Raw genomic sequence first — 15,923 nt, 5'->3', positions numbered from 1 at the left:
GCGGGCGGCGGCGGCGGGACCCGGGGAGCCGCTTTGTGTGCAGCCCGACGAGGGGCGGCGGCGCAACCACCTGACAGAGGCCCGGGCGTTGGATGCACCTTCTGCCCGCATGAGGAGGAGGTAAAGGCGGCAGCAGCTCGGCTCCCGCCCTCGGCTGGTGGAGGGAGGGGACGGAAGGGGAGACCGCAAAGGGGGGGTGCGGGTCCAAGGCCCGGTGGGGCTGCTTAGAGGTGCCGGTAAGGCCTCGGCGGTGCCGGGCGGCGCCGAGTGGCCGGGGGCGAAGGAAGCCGCCGGGATCCCTCAGCCGAAGTTGAAGGAACAAAATGTGAAGTGCGGAGCCGCGTCAGCCGCTTCCTGGCATGGGGCTGGGTGGAGGGCGGCTTGTTTTCCCCTCCCGCGGGGGTGGGGAGCGGGACAGGGGAGGGGCGGGAGCGCGGCGGGGACTGCCGGGGGTCCCGAAGCTCGGCCGGGCAAGGTCGTTTTGTTCCTGAGAGCCGCCTCTGCGTGTGGGTCCGCTTGGGTCCCTAGTTTTGCGGCCTAAGCCGATCCCTACAGGCCTCGCGTTTCCTTTCCCAGAGGGGACCGGCTGTGCGGGGACCCGGTTCTTCTTTCTGGCCTAGCGGGGTCCTTAGGGTCCTTGGCAGCCTCCCGAGGCCGCCAAACTTCGGACCTTGATGCTCAGGGGTGGATTTCATTGTGAAAGGTGGAATGGGAAACTCCTGGCGCTGCTCGGCGCCTCCCGCGGCCGCGGCGGCTAGTGCCGGGGAGTACCGTGGGCCTGGGGCTGTCGGGGCCTGCGCGGGTGGGGACGGCGGGTGGCCGGTGGAGTCCGAGCCTTGGGAAGGGGTGGGTGGCGGGGCCGCTGCTGGATCCCCGGCCTCCGGGGAGGAAGGGCCCTTTCCAGATTAGAGATTTTTGAAATGAAAAAAGAGGTTACAAAGTCGCCCCTTTGCCGCTGAACTTTGGTTTTCTGACCGATAGAGGCCGGTAGAGGACTGTGAAAGAAAAGTTGTCCCCCAGGATGGACTTCTCCACCGCGCAGCCCAAGCCTGCCACTGCCCTCTGTGGCGTCGTGAGTGCCGACGGGAAGATCGCTTACCCTCCAGGGGTAAAGGAGATCACCGACAAGATCACCACCGACGAAATGATCAAACGACTGAAGGTAAACTTCATGTTGGTCAGTTTCTTGCATTCTGGACAGATTGTTCGAACTTCACGTCTCTGGTAGGAAGTGCTTTCTCCTGGACCAACTGCTCGGCCTGGCCTTTAGAATTTCACTTATTAGCAAGAATTTTAGGTCTTCTCCTTTATCCCCTTTGAAAGGTATTGTTCTATTTTGGATACATCTTCGAATAAATTCTGTAGGGACATATTCATTGTGCGAAATTAAAAGGAGTGTGGTTTATTTTCAGTTTTGCTGTTTTTAATGCATAGGAATTCATTTGTCTTTACCGTTTTTCTGGAAATATTTAATGAGAATACTATTTTTTTTTTTTTTTTTTTTTTTTTTTTCTTTTTCCGTGTCCGGCAACGGATCGCAACCCTCAGTGTTGCCCCCGCACCGGGCCGGGGACCGGCAACGGGATCGCAACCCTCGGCGTTGCTCCCGCGCCTCGCTCAGCCAGTGAGCGGGAACGGGTCTGTATGTGGGATCCGAACCCTCGGGCGGGAGCGCCGCCGCGCTTCCCAAGCGGCGCACTATCCAGTGCGCCACCGGGCCGGCCCCTTAATGAGAATACTATTCAAAGTACCTTGCAACCTTAAATGTAGGGAATAATTTGCCTAGGAAGGTTCCTATTTTCGTCAGCCTCTGAGAGGACTGATTTAAGCACAAAAGACTTTTTTTTTAAGTCATAGTTTTCTTTTTTCTATTTTTTTTTTTTTTAAGATGATCAGTAAGGGGATCTTAACCCTTGACTTGGTGTTATCAGTACCACACTCTCCCAAGTGAGCCATGGGCTGGCCCTAAAAGTCACAGTTTTCTAATATCCAGAAGCTTGAATATGTATATAGTGGGGTTAAACTTTGACAGAAGGAACTGACTTTTCAAAATTCAGACTTGAAGTAAGGTGATGATTTAAGTCTATATGTTCAAAGAAAGTATTATGGCTCTTTTCATAAAGCATCACCTTATTGGTCCTAAGTTTAAAGTGGTAAGTTACAACTTTGTTGGTAAGTTTCTTGCTTTTTTCCCTGGACATATATATTGTGGCTAGAGCCTTACCAAATAAGTGCCATTCTTGTTAGGGGATCAGCTTGAAGCAGTAGTTCTCAATCAGGGCAGCTCTGACCCCCAGGGGATGTTTGGCAATGCTGGAGACATTTTGGTTATCACAATTGGGGTTAGACTGGAGTAGGAAAAGACCAGAGAGGATGAGTCCTGCTAGGAAACTGTTAAAGGTTGTCTAGGTGAAAGATTTTGAAATCTTGAAGTAGGGCTATGACAGTGGGAATAGGAGTGATCAAGAGACATTTCAGAGAATCAGACAGTCCTGGTGGGAGGTGAGGGAAGAAACAATGCTGCTGATGTTTCTACCGTGGGCAATTTAGTGAAATGAGTTTTTAACGAATGATCTTGGTCCTTTACTCTTACAGCTTAGTATAGTGCCTAGTAAATGTGTACATGTCATATTTTAGCGAATATAGTATTCAAAGTATTCCTGTAGTTTAGTGTCAAAATGTAATTAGATTCTCTAATTTGTTGCCTCTTTGGAAGGAATAAAACACAGTTCCTTTCATTGAAACAAATCATAATACTAAAGATTATACATGAATTGAGGTCCTTAATTGATGCTTCTTAAAGTTATAGAGTGTTTAGAGAGTCTGAAAAAATTATGAAATATAAAGCTGTTAAGTAAGAAATATTATGGATCTTTAATTTTCATTGTTTTCAAATTATGGTGGTAGATAATTTGGTTAAAAAACAGGAAAGTTATGACTATTTGTATACATTTTCCACTTGAAAATTGAATATCAGAAGTACTGTTAAACATAAATGGACATATAACCAAGTGTAGCATGAACATGGGTTAGAATATCCATTTGTTATGAGTTCTTCTGGAAGTTAAAATTGACATACATATTAACCTATTTGAGTGTCCTACTGCTAACCCTTGCTTTTCTGAAAAATTATTTTGATTTTGTATTTCTCCTGCCTTTTGTCTGTTTTGACTTTATTCTTTTTAGAGATCTCTGTCTAAAGAATTATTGTCTCATTGGAAATACAGATTTTTAACAAACTTTATTTTTGAAATTTTGATGATTTTTATTAGAACCTTGGTTATGGGTAAATTTTGTAAATTTATTAGTTTATTATTATACAACAATGTTCAGGGCCGGCCCGTGGCTCACTCGGTAGAGTGCGGTGCTGATAACACCAAGGCCATGGGTTCGGATCCCATATAGGGATGGCCGGTTCGCTCACTGGCTGAGCGTGGTGCTGACAACACCAGGTCAAGGGTTAAGATCCCCTTACCGGTCATCTTTAAAAAAAAAAAAAAAAAAACAATGTTCAAATGCTGTATAAATATAAATTGGGCTTAAAGGCAAGTAAAATCTTGGTCAAAGGATTTCAGAGATGAAATGATCTGTTCAGTTTTCAAGAATGGACAAGTATTTTTATAGTGGAACCAAAATTTTAGAGCATGTAATTAAGTGTGTAATTTCAACTCTAAATTCTGTTCATATATTTTATTATTTTGGCTGGTTGGTACTATATCTTTTATTTTAATGTTTGTATTAATGCAGAAGATTCTGCTAAGAACATTAAAAATTAAATGGAGAGGCAAGATTTCCTAAAATCAAGTCCTAAAATATAGCCAATGTGCATTTGTGAAGTGATGCTTAGTGCAACACAGTTCTTGTTTCAGACTTCCATTTGTGTAGAGGAACTGTTCTGGTTATCAGGTTCTGTGTAACAAACTCTTTAAAAATTTTTTTTACTCTTTTTCGTGTTAAAACGTGTATAACATAAAGTTTATCACGTTAGTCATTTTTAAGTGTACAGTTTTGTGGCATTTGTGGCATTCACATTGTTGTGCAGTCATCACCACCATTCATCTCCAGAACTTTTTCATCTTTTCCAACTAAAATTCTGTACCCATTAAACATTAATTCCCCATTCTCTCCATCCCCCAGCCACTAACAACCACCATTCCTACTTTTTATCTCTATGAACTTGACTACTCTTAAATAAGGGAAATCATACAATATTTGTACTTTTGTGACTGGCTTATTTCACTTAGCATAATGTCTTCAAGGTTCATTCATATTTATTGTAGCATGTGTCAGAATTTCTTTCCTTTTTTTTTTTTTCCTTTTTGTCTTTTTTCGTGTCTGGCAATGGATTGCAACCCTCAGTGTCGCGCCTGGACTGGACCGGGACCTGCAACGGGATCGCAACCCTCGGTATCGCACCTGCATCTCGCTCAGCCAGTGAGCTGCCAGTCTGCATGTGGATCTCAACCCTTGGCTTGGTGTTGTCAGCACCACGCTCAGCCAGTGAGCAAACTGGCCATCCCTATATAGGATCCGAACCCGTAGCCTTGGTGTTATCAGCACCGCACTCTACTGAGTGAGCCACGGGCCGGCCCATTTCTTTCCTTTTTAAGGCTGAATAATACTTCATTGTATATGTATACCACATCTTGTTTCTCTATTCATCCATCAGTGGACACTTGGGTTGCTTTCTCCTTTTGGCTATTACGAGCAACTTTTCTTATCTCAACTTTTGTGGGTCAGGAATTTAGGCAGGATTTTATTCATATCTGCTTCACGTAGCTACTGGGCTTACTCAGTGGTATTCAACTGATGACTAGATGGGTCTAGAGGATCCACAGTGGCTTCACTTAAACACTTGATGCCTTGGTGGATACAGCTGACAGGCTGGACTCAATTGGGCTCCTTTGTCCTATCTATGATGTACTCTTAGGGCTTCTCCACATGGTCTCTCCAGCAGAGTAGGTAGACTCAGGGCTCCAAGACACCTTGGAGGAAGTTTCCAGTACTTGGTCCAGAATGGGCAGTGTCACTTCTACCTTTCTCTGTTGGTTAGAGTAGTTATAGCCCTACTTGCCAGCCACCAAATAAACAAACAAACAAACAAACAGAAAAACCAAATAAAGTAGTTTTATAGCCCAGTCCATATTCAAGGGGAGAAAAAAATTGATCCTGACTCTCAAGGAAGAAGTAGGAAAGCATTTGTAGCAGTCTTTAATCTGCTACAGGAGCTCTTGTGACAAGTAAAAGTATATTAACTCTGTCTACACTTTGTTTTTTTGTTTTGTTTTGTTTTTTAAAGATGACCGGTAAGGGGATTGCAACCCTTGCTGTGGTGTCGCCCACACTGCGCTCAGCCAGTGAGCGCACCAGCCATTCCTATATAGGATCCGAACCCACAGCGGGAGCGTCGCTGCACTCCCAGTGCCGCACTCTCCCGAGTGCACCACGGAGTCGGCCCCTCTACACTTTGTACTTATACATTTGAAAAACATTTCATCTCAAAAACAACAGTATGTATTTATAGCCAACTTGCTAGATTTGTAAATTTATTTAAATTTACAGTATTTACTATCAGAAAAAATATGTGGGAATATTTTTTTTTAATGTGCTTGTAAGGGAAAATTGACTTTATAAAGTTGTGTTTTTTCCTCTGTCCAAATTCTAATATAGGATCACATGTATTTATCATGTCTCCTCAATCTCTTTTAATTTAGATAGTCCTCCTACTTTTTGTGGTGGGGGAGGGCTTTCATGACATGACGTTTTGAAGCATTCATGCCATTTATCTTATAGGAGTTTCATAATCTGGTTTGCCCATTTCCTCATGCTTGGACTCAAGTTAAACTTTTTTTGGCAAGTGTACTATTCAAGTAGTGTTGTGCTCATATAATGTCATTATATGACATGTAATGTCACATTGTATTGGTTATGCTAAGTTTGATCACTGGGCCAACTCTCCATTATAAAGGTACATTTTCCCCATTTGCAATTAATAAATAATGTTTGAGGGATAGTTTGTAAGAGTAACTTGCTTTCCAACAATTTTTTCTGAATTGTTTTAGCATCCACTTTGGTGGTTATAAAATGTTGGCTGTGTTAAATTTTTTTTTTTCAAGTATACGTTGTCTGCAAGGCTTTTTAGATTCTGTCATTTCTTCTACATGTATTAGCTGGCATTCTTCTATAAAAAAGAGCCTACATAGGGCTGGCCCATGGCTCACTTGGGAGAGTGCAGTGCTGACAACACCAAGTTGAGGGTTAAGATCCCCTTACTAGTCATCTTAAAAAAAAAAAAGAGAGAGCCTGCAGTTCTACCCCCATTTAAAAAATATTATTCATGGATTATTTATTTTATTCAATATATTATGATCTATTACTGTCTTTATTCCTTTTGAGACTTAAATGGTCCCAAATAAGTGTGTTGGCTCTTTAGGTGTCCTTTTGAGACATCTAATACCCTTTTGACATGTCTCTCTATGAGTCTGAGCACTTTTTTGCTTTTTGGTTCAAGATGTTCACCTTATACTGCTGCCCCAGATTTGGATAGATATTTTTTCAGGGGAGCCCTATTTCCCTGTTAGTAGAGGCTGGTGTTTATAAACCAAGATCTGAGCACTGTGTTTGCATTGATATTAGGATGTAATTTCTTCAGGCCCTTTCAGTATATACAGCTAGAAAATATATATATATATATATTTTTTTTTTTTTTTGTCTTTTTTCCGTGTCTGGCAACGGATCGCAACCCTCAGTGTCGCCCCCATACCGGACCGGGACCAGCAACGGGATCGCAACCCTTGCTGTTGCTCCCGCACCTCGCTCAGCCAGTGAGCGGGAACTGGTCTGTATGTGGGATCCGAACCCTCGGCGGGAGCGCCGCCGCACTTCCCCAGCGGCGCACTATAGCAGTGCGCCACCGGGCCGGCCCTAGAAAATATATTTTTATTTATTTATTATCCAATCAATCATGAGTTTATTCTGATATCTCCAATTAAAATCTAGGACAGAGTTTTTCCTACTCTTCCTTTATTCCATATTTTTGTCTTTTTTCTACGCTAAGAACTCTGGTTTCCCATAACATTGATAAATTTATTTATTTTTATTACTCTACTGTAAGCAAAAACTAAATTCAAATCTACTTTACCACTACCCTTTACAAGACTTCTTTGTAGTTCTTTTTCTCCCTTTAAGGGTATATGAAGTAAGATGTTTGTTAGTTACTTGAATTTGAGTTCTGTTTATCTGAACAGGTATGTTATCAACTTTATATGTAGTTAGTTTGTTTCTTTCTGTTTGTATTCAATTTATGTATTTTTTTTATTTACCCTTTTTATTTTCACTGGCAAGTGTAATCCTTGCTTGATTTCTTATTGTGGCAAAAAGCACATAACAAAATTTACCATCTTAACCATTTTTAAATGTATTGTTACCTATATACACATGGTTGTACAACGGATCTCTAGAGCTTTTTCATCTTTTAAAAGTGAAACTACCCATTGAACAAGTCCCCATTTTCCCCTCCCCACAATCCTCGTAACTCCCATTCTACTTTCTGTCTCTGAGTTTGACCACCTCATATACTTCATAAGTGCAGTCATGCAGCATTTTTTTGGGTGGGTGACATGACTTATTTCACTTAGCATGTCCTCAAGGTTCTTCCATGTTGTACCCTGTGACAGGATTTCCTCCTTTTTTAAGGCTGAATAAGATTCCATTGTGTGTATATACCACATTTTCTTTATCCGTTCTTCTGTTGATGGACATTTAGGTTGTTTTCACCTCTTGGCTGTTGTAAATAATGCTGCAACGAAATTGGTTGTGCAAATATTTCTTTGAGATGCTGTTTTCAATTCTTTTGGATATATACTCAGAAGTGGATTGCTGGATCATATGGTAATTCTATTTTTAATTTTTGGATGAACCTCTGTACTGTTTTCCATAGCTGCACCGTTTTATATTCCTGCGAACACTGCACAAGGGTTCCAGTTTCTTCACATCCTCACCAACATTTGTTATTGTCTGTTTTTTTGATAGTGCCCATCCTAATGGGTGTTAGGTGATAATCGGGTTTTTGATTTGCATTTCCCTGACAATTAGTGATGTTGAGCATCTTTGCATATGCTTGTTGGCTATTTGTGAATCTTCTTTGGAGAAATGTCTATTCAAGTCCTTTGTGTATTTTTTGTTGTTGAGTATAGAAGTGTTTGTATTCAATTTTAACAATTTTTTTAAATTTAATTTTACATGGTTCAAGAATCAGAAATGTGTAAATTTACACTTCCTATTATTTATATCTACCCACCTACTGTAGATAATCATTTCATTAGTTTCTGGTTTATCTTCTTTTTACCCAAAAGATAGACTACTAAATGTACTCTTTTTGTACTTTGCTTCTTTCACTTAATTATATCTTGGAAATCACTCCATATCTGGAGATCTTTTAAAATTCTTTTTCATGGTGTTATGGTACTTCCTGTATAGATGTGCCATAATTTATTTAACTAATACCACCTTCCATTTTAGATAACTTATAATATTTTGCTATTATAAGTAATGCTAAAGTAAATAATCTTGTTCACATATTCTTTTGTATTTGAGGGGTGTGTTTTCGGGGTACATTACTAGAAGTGGATTGTTGGGTTAAGGGGTAAATTTATGAATGATTTTGTTAGAGATTGTCAAATTCTCCTCCATAGGTTTTGTACCATTTTGGATTTTCACCAGCAGTGTATGAGAGTGCCTGTTTCCTGCAGCTTCTCAATAATGTATTGTCAAATAATGCCTACTTTTTTTTTTTTTTTTTTTTTTTTTTTTTTTTAAAGATGACCGGTAAGGGGATCTTAACCCTTGACTTGGTGTTGTCAGCACCACGCTCAGCCAGTGAGCGAACCGGCCATCCCTATATGGGATCCGAACCCGGGGCCTTGGTGTTATCAGCACCGCACTCTCCCGAGTGAGCCACGGGCCGGCCCAAATAATGCCTACTTTTAAGTTAGCTGTCAAATAGGCCAATTAATATGTTGCAAAGAAGCCATTTTATTACCTCCTGGCAACAAGAGAAGTTCGTATAAGAATAATTAAGTGTAAGTGTCACATTGAGGTTCAGAGAGGTAAACACTCTGTTTAAATTTTCTTAAAAACTCAAAGGGAATTGAGTGATACTTTTTTTTTTCCTTTTTGTCTTTTTTCGTGACCGGCAACGGGATCACAACCCTCGGTGTCGCGCCCACACCACGCTCAACCAGTGAGCGGACCGGTCTCTATATGGGATCCGAACCCTCGGCGGGAGCACCGCCGCACTCCCAAGCGCCGCACTCTGCCGAGTGCGCCACTGGGCCGGCCCCATGAGTGATACTTTTTAAGTTTGAAGAAATGAGGGTTGGGTGGGAGGAAGACAGAATTTTAATAATAGAGATGATGTTGAAAGCTTCAAGCCTCAACTCTTAATTTAAGACCTTGAGTTAAATAGAAATTAGGTGAAGGCTTATTAAAAATAATATATGAGGGCTAGGGCCGGCCCGGTGGAGCACTGCTACAGTGCGCTGCTTGGGAGCGCGGCGGCGCTCCCACCGAGGGTTCAGATCCCACATACAGACTGGTTCCTGCTCACTGGCTGAGCGAGGTGTGGGCGCAGCACCGAGGGTTGTGATCCCGTTGCCGGTCCCAGTCCGGTACGGACGCGACACTGAGGGTTGCGATCCGTTGCTGGACACGAAAAAAGACAAAAAAGGGAAAAAAAATAATATATGAGGGCTAGCCCACGGCTCATTTGGGAGAATGTGGTGCTGATAACACCAGGGCCACGGGTTTGGATCCCTATATAGGGATGGCTGGTTAGCTCAACTGGGAGAGCATGGTGCTGACAACACCAAGTCAAGGGTTAAGATCTCCTTACCAGTCATCTTTAAAAAAAATTAAAAAATAATAATATATGAAATAAATTACATTGTTATGTAGAAGGCAAATGCCATGATTTCTATATCCTATATCAGTAATCTACATGGTGCTCATAGTAGGAGAGCAGGTTTAAGGACATTAATGAATTTTATTTCTATTAGCTTCTATTTCATTGTTAAGTGTTTAAGTTAAACAGCTTTGCTGAGGTTGTTGGCACATGAATATATATTCGGTTGAATTCTCTGGTGCAGAGAGATAAAATGAGTGAAGTTTATATGTTATATAAAAGCCTAACAAGTTTTTATTTGCTGAAGACAACAAATCAAAAGGCGTCTGGATAACTGTTGCAGTAGAAAGCTGACCACAAACATAATGAAGGAATCTACTAAACTTTCCCTGCTGATGGCATTTGGTCTTTACATTAATGCAGAGCTTCCCAACTGTTGTGCTTCTACACAGGTACAGGTGTGCCTAGATATGGAGTCCCTCAGTCTTTGGAGCTTAAACACATATCATTTTTTGTATGCTATGTGATATCCCAAAAGTTGGGAACTGCCATAATGTGTTGTTTTTCATGTTATAAAATTAGCATTAAGATCAAACACTTAAAACTTCCTACCAGAGAAGAAGCACTGATTGTGATTGGTGCTGGTAGTGCCAGCCCTTAAACAGCATTAGTGCATTAGGGGAAATTGGATTTATACTGGGAATAATATGGAATGGATTTCCACTCATATGAAGAATATTTGAGATTATCATATCATAACTTATTACTTGAGTGCCAATTATGTGGTAGGATTGCACCTGTCATTGTTGTTTTGGCAGCTTGCCAGTATTGCATCTGTTTCTTTGGATAAAAAGATCACTAAGAATTTTGATAGTTAAGAAACCTTTTATAGAAAAGGCGACAGTTGAGCTGAGATTTGAAGGCTCAGACTTTGGTAGGAAAATGGGTGGTATAACATTCCAGACAGATGAATAGCGGGGTCAAAGACTGAGAGGCAGAAAATGCTTGGTGTGTTTAAAGAAAATGAGTAAAACAGTTTTGCTAGAGCTAAAACAATTTAGGGTTAGGTAAGTCCCTAACCCTATGGAATTGTTGAAGTCCTTGAATGCCAAAGAAAGGAATTTGAACTAAAAAAATTTTTTTCAGGCATTTGAACTGAAGAGTGATGTGTGCTATCATGTTTTTGCATGATTAGCAAAGCTAAGTGACCAAGCAGTTTCTTAAGCACATGAATACTACCACCCTTTCTTTGCAGCCAGTTTGTGTAGTCTTTTTTATCCTCATGTCTGGAATAGATAGATAGCATCTTTATTTGAATAGTAATCCATCTCTAATTGAGGCTGTTTCCCTAAATCTGTTACTTGCTGTGATTATAGTTATCTGACGCTAGGTGTGAAGGCTCTGGATGAGTAAAATTCAGAGTTGTTTTATCTACCTGCATTACTTAGTTATAATATGAATTGGATTTTTATTATATATTCAGTGTGTTCTTTTCCAGAAAAATTGCTAACATTTCTAAGAGTTCTAAGTAAACATTAATGGTAAATTGGTGCCATTATAAGTTTAATACTTGAAAATTGTGTTACGTTCAGTGGCCATGTGTAAGTGTCCTGGAACTTCAAATGCTTATTAAATTGAATGTTCGCATCTAGTTACTGTAAAATAGGTAGAGGTGAATTCCTTATCTGTGAAAGGAAAACCATTGAATAAAAGTATTTTTCTTAAGATTTGTGAAGATTGATTTAGTGTATATAAGGAGACTACTTTATTTCTGGCTGAAGTTATTTAGAAAATATCTTTTTTCTTGAAGCATATACCTAAATAGCTTTGAAGAAAATGGTAAAAATCAGGCAGTATTAAAACAAAATTGTTTTTAAATCTCTAAAATAGTTATATAATTTTATCTACTATATTCAGTTCTTATCCTTTCTTTAATTGATGTTTTATCAGATTTTTGGTACTATAAGCTACTGCTGCTGTCTTAATTGTTCTGTACATTTTTCCCATAGTTTTTTTTGGTTTGTTCAGTATTTTTTAATAGACTTTTATTTTTTTGGCACCTGGCTGGTAAGGGGATCCAAACCCTTGACCTTGGTGTTATCAGCACCTTGCTCTATCAAGTGAGCTAAGTTGCCAGCCCTATAGACTAATTTTTTTTTAGGAACATTTTTAAGTTCACAGCAAAATTAAGTGGATAGTACAGAGTTTTCCCAATTATTACTGGTCCTCCCTCACCCACAGGCCCAACCCCATCACATTCTACACTTGAGTGATACATTTGTGAACCAACATTAATACACATCATTATCACCTAAAGCCCACATTCCTATTTTTTTCCCTATATATTTTTTAGCATGGTAAATCCCAAATGTTTTCCTTATATATTGTTTATGGTTTTTTAAAATCTATTAGATTTGTTATTGTTTTCATAATATTTCTAATTTTTGCTTTTCTTGTTCATCAGAGGTGAGTTCTAAGTGCCAGTTTACTCAGAAGAGTTTAAGTCCTGGAGATAATGAGCGTGCTTTAATCTAGATTTATGTCTCAGATTTTTAGAGTTCTCAAATACCACCTAGTGCTTTTGATAAGAATCAGACACCTGGTAACTGCCCCAACTTGACACACCACCCTCTTAAATTTTGTAGTTTAGGGGTGGGCTCAATTATCTAAATTTTTTCTTTTTTTTCTTTCTTTCTTTTTTTTTTTACTGTGTTTTACCTTCTTTTGTTTTGTTTTTGGCAGCTGGCCAGTGCCTTGTTGTTATCAGCACCATGCTCTCCCAAGTGAGCTAACCAGCCAGCCCTTTTTCCTGCATTTTAAATAAGTCCCACAGGTGATCTTGATACAGAGAAAATGTGCTGAGAATCCCAGAAATGTATTTTCCTTGATGCTAAATTTCATATTAACTGTTCTCAAAAGTTTTGTCTAAAAAGGACTTTTAAAATTAGTTATAGGGGGCCGGCCCGGTGGCGCACTGCTATAGTGCGCCGCTTGGGAAGTGTAGACGCGCTCCCGCCGAGGGTTCGGATCCCACATACAGACCGGTTCCCGCTCACTGGCTGAGCGAGGCGCGGGGGCAACACCGAGGGTTGCGATCCCGGTGCCGGTCCCGGTCCGGGGGCGACACTGAGGGTTGCGATCCGTTGCCGGACACAGAAAAAGACCAAAAAAAAAAAAAAAATTAGTTAAAGGGGGTTTAACATTAAGTTTAAATTCTGTGCAGAAACAAACTTTATCCCCCAATTATTTTAAACTTAGCTATATCCTGAAAATGTGTGAATTTATTTGGAAGACATTGTAACTACGTATACCATGATCTGTTTTACCTTATCTGGTGGTAATCTATTATTTAGAACTCTGTGTTAATCTATGTTCCCATTAAAAGCAGTTTTACTAGTAGTTACAAAAATGTTATTTAATAGAGATATCACTAAGGGTCATAGCTTACAATATCATTAGAGTTATTTACTCATGAAGGCAGACATTGAGTTTCCAAATGATCTATCATGCCATCCTGTTCTTCCTGATTTGAACTGACTGCTACAAATATAGCTTGTTGGAGTTTTTTAAAAATGTAAATAAATTAAAATTTAAAAAAAAGAGAGAGAGAGACCATCCCATTGTCAATGGGTGTGGACAAGAAGAGACCAGCAGATGCCATAACAGGCACCTGGGCCTGGAGTGAGCCCAACCTGTGTTTGAATGTGACATTGAGGTGACTTGGGACAAGTGTCACCCTCTCTGAGCCTTCATGTCTTTTCCCATAACATGGGGGCCTGAGAACCAGTTGGCAGTGCTGTGATGACGAGTAGATGAAATAAAGAGGTTGGGGACTTTGTAGGGAATCAATAAATAATGCATTTTGTTATTGTTATTATTAATAAAAGCAGAAAAATACAAAAAATAAAAAATAAAAAATTGAAGTTGAATTGGCAGTTCCTATACAATTCATTAATGAGAGTTTTAGTTTTTCTTAAATAAGAGGGTCAGTAAACATTGATCTGTTTTGCATTTTCAGTAGTCTGTGGCATTTCAAAACTAATCATTCTGGGCCGGCCCGGTGGCGCACTGGATAGTGCGCCGCTTGGGAAGCGCGGCGGCACTCCCGCCCGAGGGTTTGGATCCCACATACAGACCGGTTCCTGCTCACTGGCTGAGCGAGGCACGGGAGCAACACCGAGGGTTGCGATCCCGTTGCCGGTCCCCGATCTGGTGCGGGGGCAACACTGAGGGTTGCGATCCGTTGCCGGACACGGAAAAAAGACAAAAAACAAACAAACAAAAAAAAACTAATCATTCTTACTTACATATGTGATATGATTCCCGTGGGACTTCTGTGTCATCAAAGGTGAAATGTTGGGCCGGCCCGGTGGCGCACTGGATAGTGCGCCGCTTGGGAAGCGCGGCGGCACTCCCGCCCGAGGGTTTGGATCCCACATACAGACCGGTTCCGGCTCACTGGCTGAGCGAGGCACGGGAGCAACACCGTTGGTTGCGATCCCGTTGCCGGTCCCCGATCTGGTGCGGGGGCAACACTGAGGGTTGCGATCCTTTGCCGGACACGGAAAAAAGACAAAAAACAAACAAACAAAAAAAAACTAATCATTCTTACTTACATATGTGATATGATTCCCGTGGGACTTCTGTGTCATCAAAGGTGAAATGTTGGGCCGGCCCGGTGGCGCACTGGATAGTGCGCTGCTTGGGAAGCGCGGCGGCGCTCCCGCCCGAGGGTTCGGATCCCACGTACGGACCGGTTCCCGCTCGCTGGCTGAGCGAGGCGCGGGAGCAGCCCCGAGGGTTGCGGTCCCGTTGCCGGTCCCCGGTCCGGTGCGGGGGCAACACTGAGGGTTGCGATCTGTTGCCGGACACAGAAAAACACAAAAGACAAAAAAAAAAAAAAAGGTGAAATGTTTTGGGCCACCCCGTGGCTCACTCGGGAAAGTGCGGCGCTGGTAGCGCCGAGGCTGCGGGTTCGGATCCTATATGGGGATGGCCGGTGTGCTCACTGGCTGAGCGTGGTGCAGACAACCGATCAAAAAAAAAAAGGTGAAATGTTTTTGTTGGTTTATTAACTGCACTTAATTTGCAAATTAACAGTATGAAATATGTGATGGTAATTTAACAGAACATTTCAGGGTGTAAATTGTCCTAGTAAGAGATTACTTTCTTTTCTGGCTGCCCTAAAGATTTACCATTTTTTGACTATAATGTGTCTTCTGTGTTTCTCTTTGTATTTATCTTGTTTGGGGTTCTCAGAGTTTTTTTGGATCTGTAGCTTATCTTCCATTATTTTTGAAAAATACTCAACCCGGGCCGGCCCGTGGCTCACTCGGGAGAGTGCGGTGCTGATAACACCAAGGCCCCGGATGGAGACTGTCTATTCCATCATCTTGACCAGAAACCTCTTCTAATTTTTTAAACCTAGATTAGATTTGCTTGTAAAACTTCATATAAATAGAATTATACATTCTGTAGGTACTTGCGTAAGGCCTCTTTCACACAACATGTTTTTGAGATTCATCCATGTTGTGGCATGTCTCATTAGTCTGTACCTTTACGTGGCTAAATATTGTTCCATTATATGAATATACCAATATGTTTTGCCATTCTCTTGTTGATGGAAACTTGGACTGTTAACACGTTAGGCTATTTTGAGTAAAGGTGCTATGAACATACCTGTACAAGTCTTCTGTTGGACACAGGCTTTAATTTATCTTGGGTAAGTACCTAGGAGTTCATTCATTGGGTCATAAGATAATTTATGTTTAATTATATAAGCAAATGCCAGTCTTTTTCCCAAATGGTTATACTGTTTTACATTCCCACTAGAAATGTATGGGAATGTTGTATTTTCAATAAATTTGTCCACTTATAAGTTGCCTAATTTATCCACATAAAGTTGATATTTATAATATTTCTTTTTTTTATCTTTTTTGGCAGGGGGGTGGGTACAGAGATTCGAACCCTTGACTTTGCTGTTTTTTTTTTTTTTTTTTTTTTTTTTGGTCTTTTGTCTTTT

The 15,923-nt window shown here is 40.9% G+C and overlaps 1 protein-coding gene across 4 annotated transcripts in view; it reads left to right on the top strand.

The window, feature by feature from the left end:
* Positions 1-3: 3 nt before the first annotated feature.
* PDS5A (PDS5, regulator of cohesion maintenance, homolog A (S. cerevisiae)) overlaps positions 4-15,923 on the top strand; it is a 143,791-nt gene continuing 127,871 nt past the window's right edge. For 3 of the 4 annotated variants that reach the window (XM_008565929.1, XM_008565928.1, XM_008565931.1), the window contains exons 1-2: positions 4-120; positions 982-1,162. In XM_008565929.1, the coding sequence (XP_008564151.1) occupies positions 1,022-1,162 (141 nt within the window). In that variant the 5' untranslated portion in view covers positions 4-120; positions 982-1,021. The remainder of the gene's footprint in view (positions 121-981; positions 1,163-15,923) is intronic. The other variant, XM_008565930.1, reaches the window with a different exon arrangement.

Source organism: Galeopterus variegatus, unplaced genomic scaffold (genome assembly GCF_000696425.1).
Source record: "Galeopterus variegatus unplaced genomic scaffold, G_variegatus-3.0.2 Scaffold214, whole genome shotgun sequence".
Lineage (NCBI taxonomy): Eukaryota > Metazoa > Chordata > Mammalia > Dermoptera > Cynocephalidae > Galeopterus > Galeopterus variegatus.
Note: the sequence above shows the minus strand (reverse complement) of the source record. Positions and strands in the feature narration are given on the sequence as shown.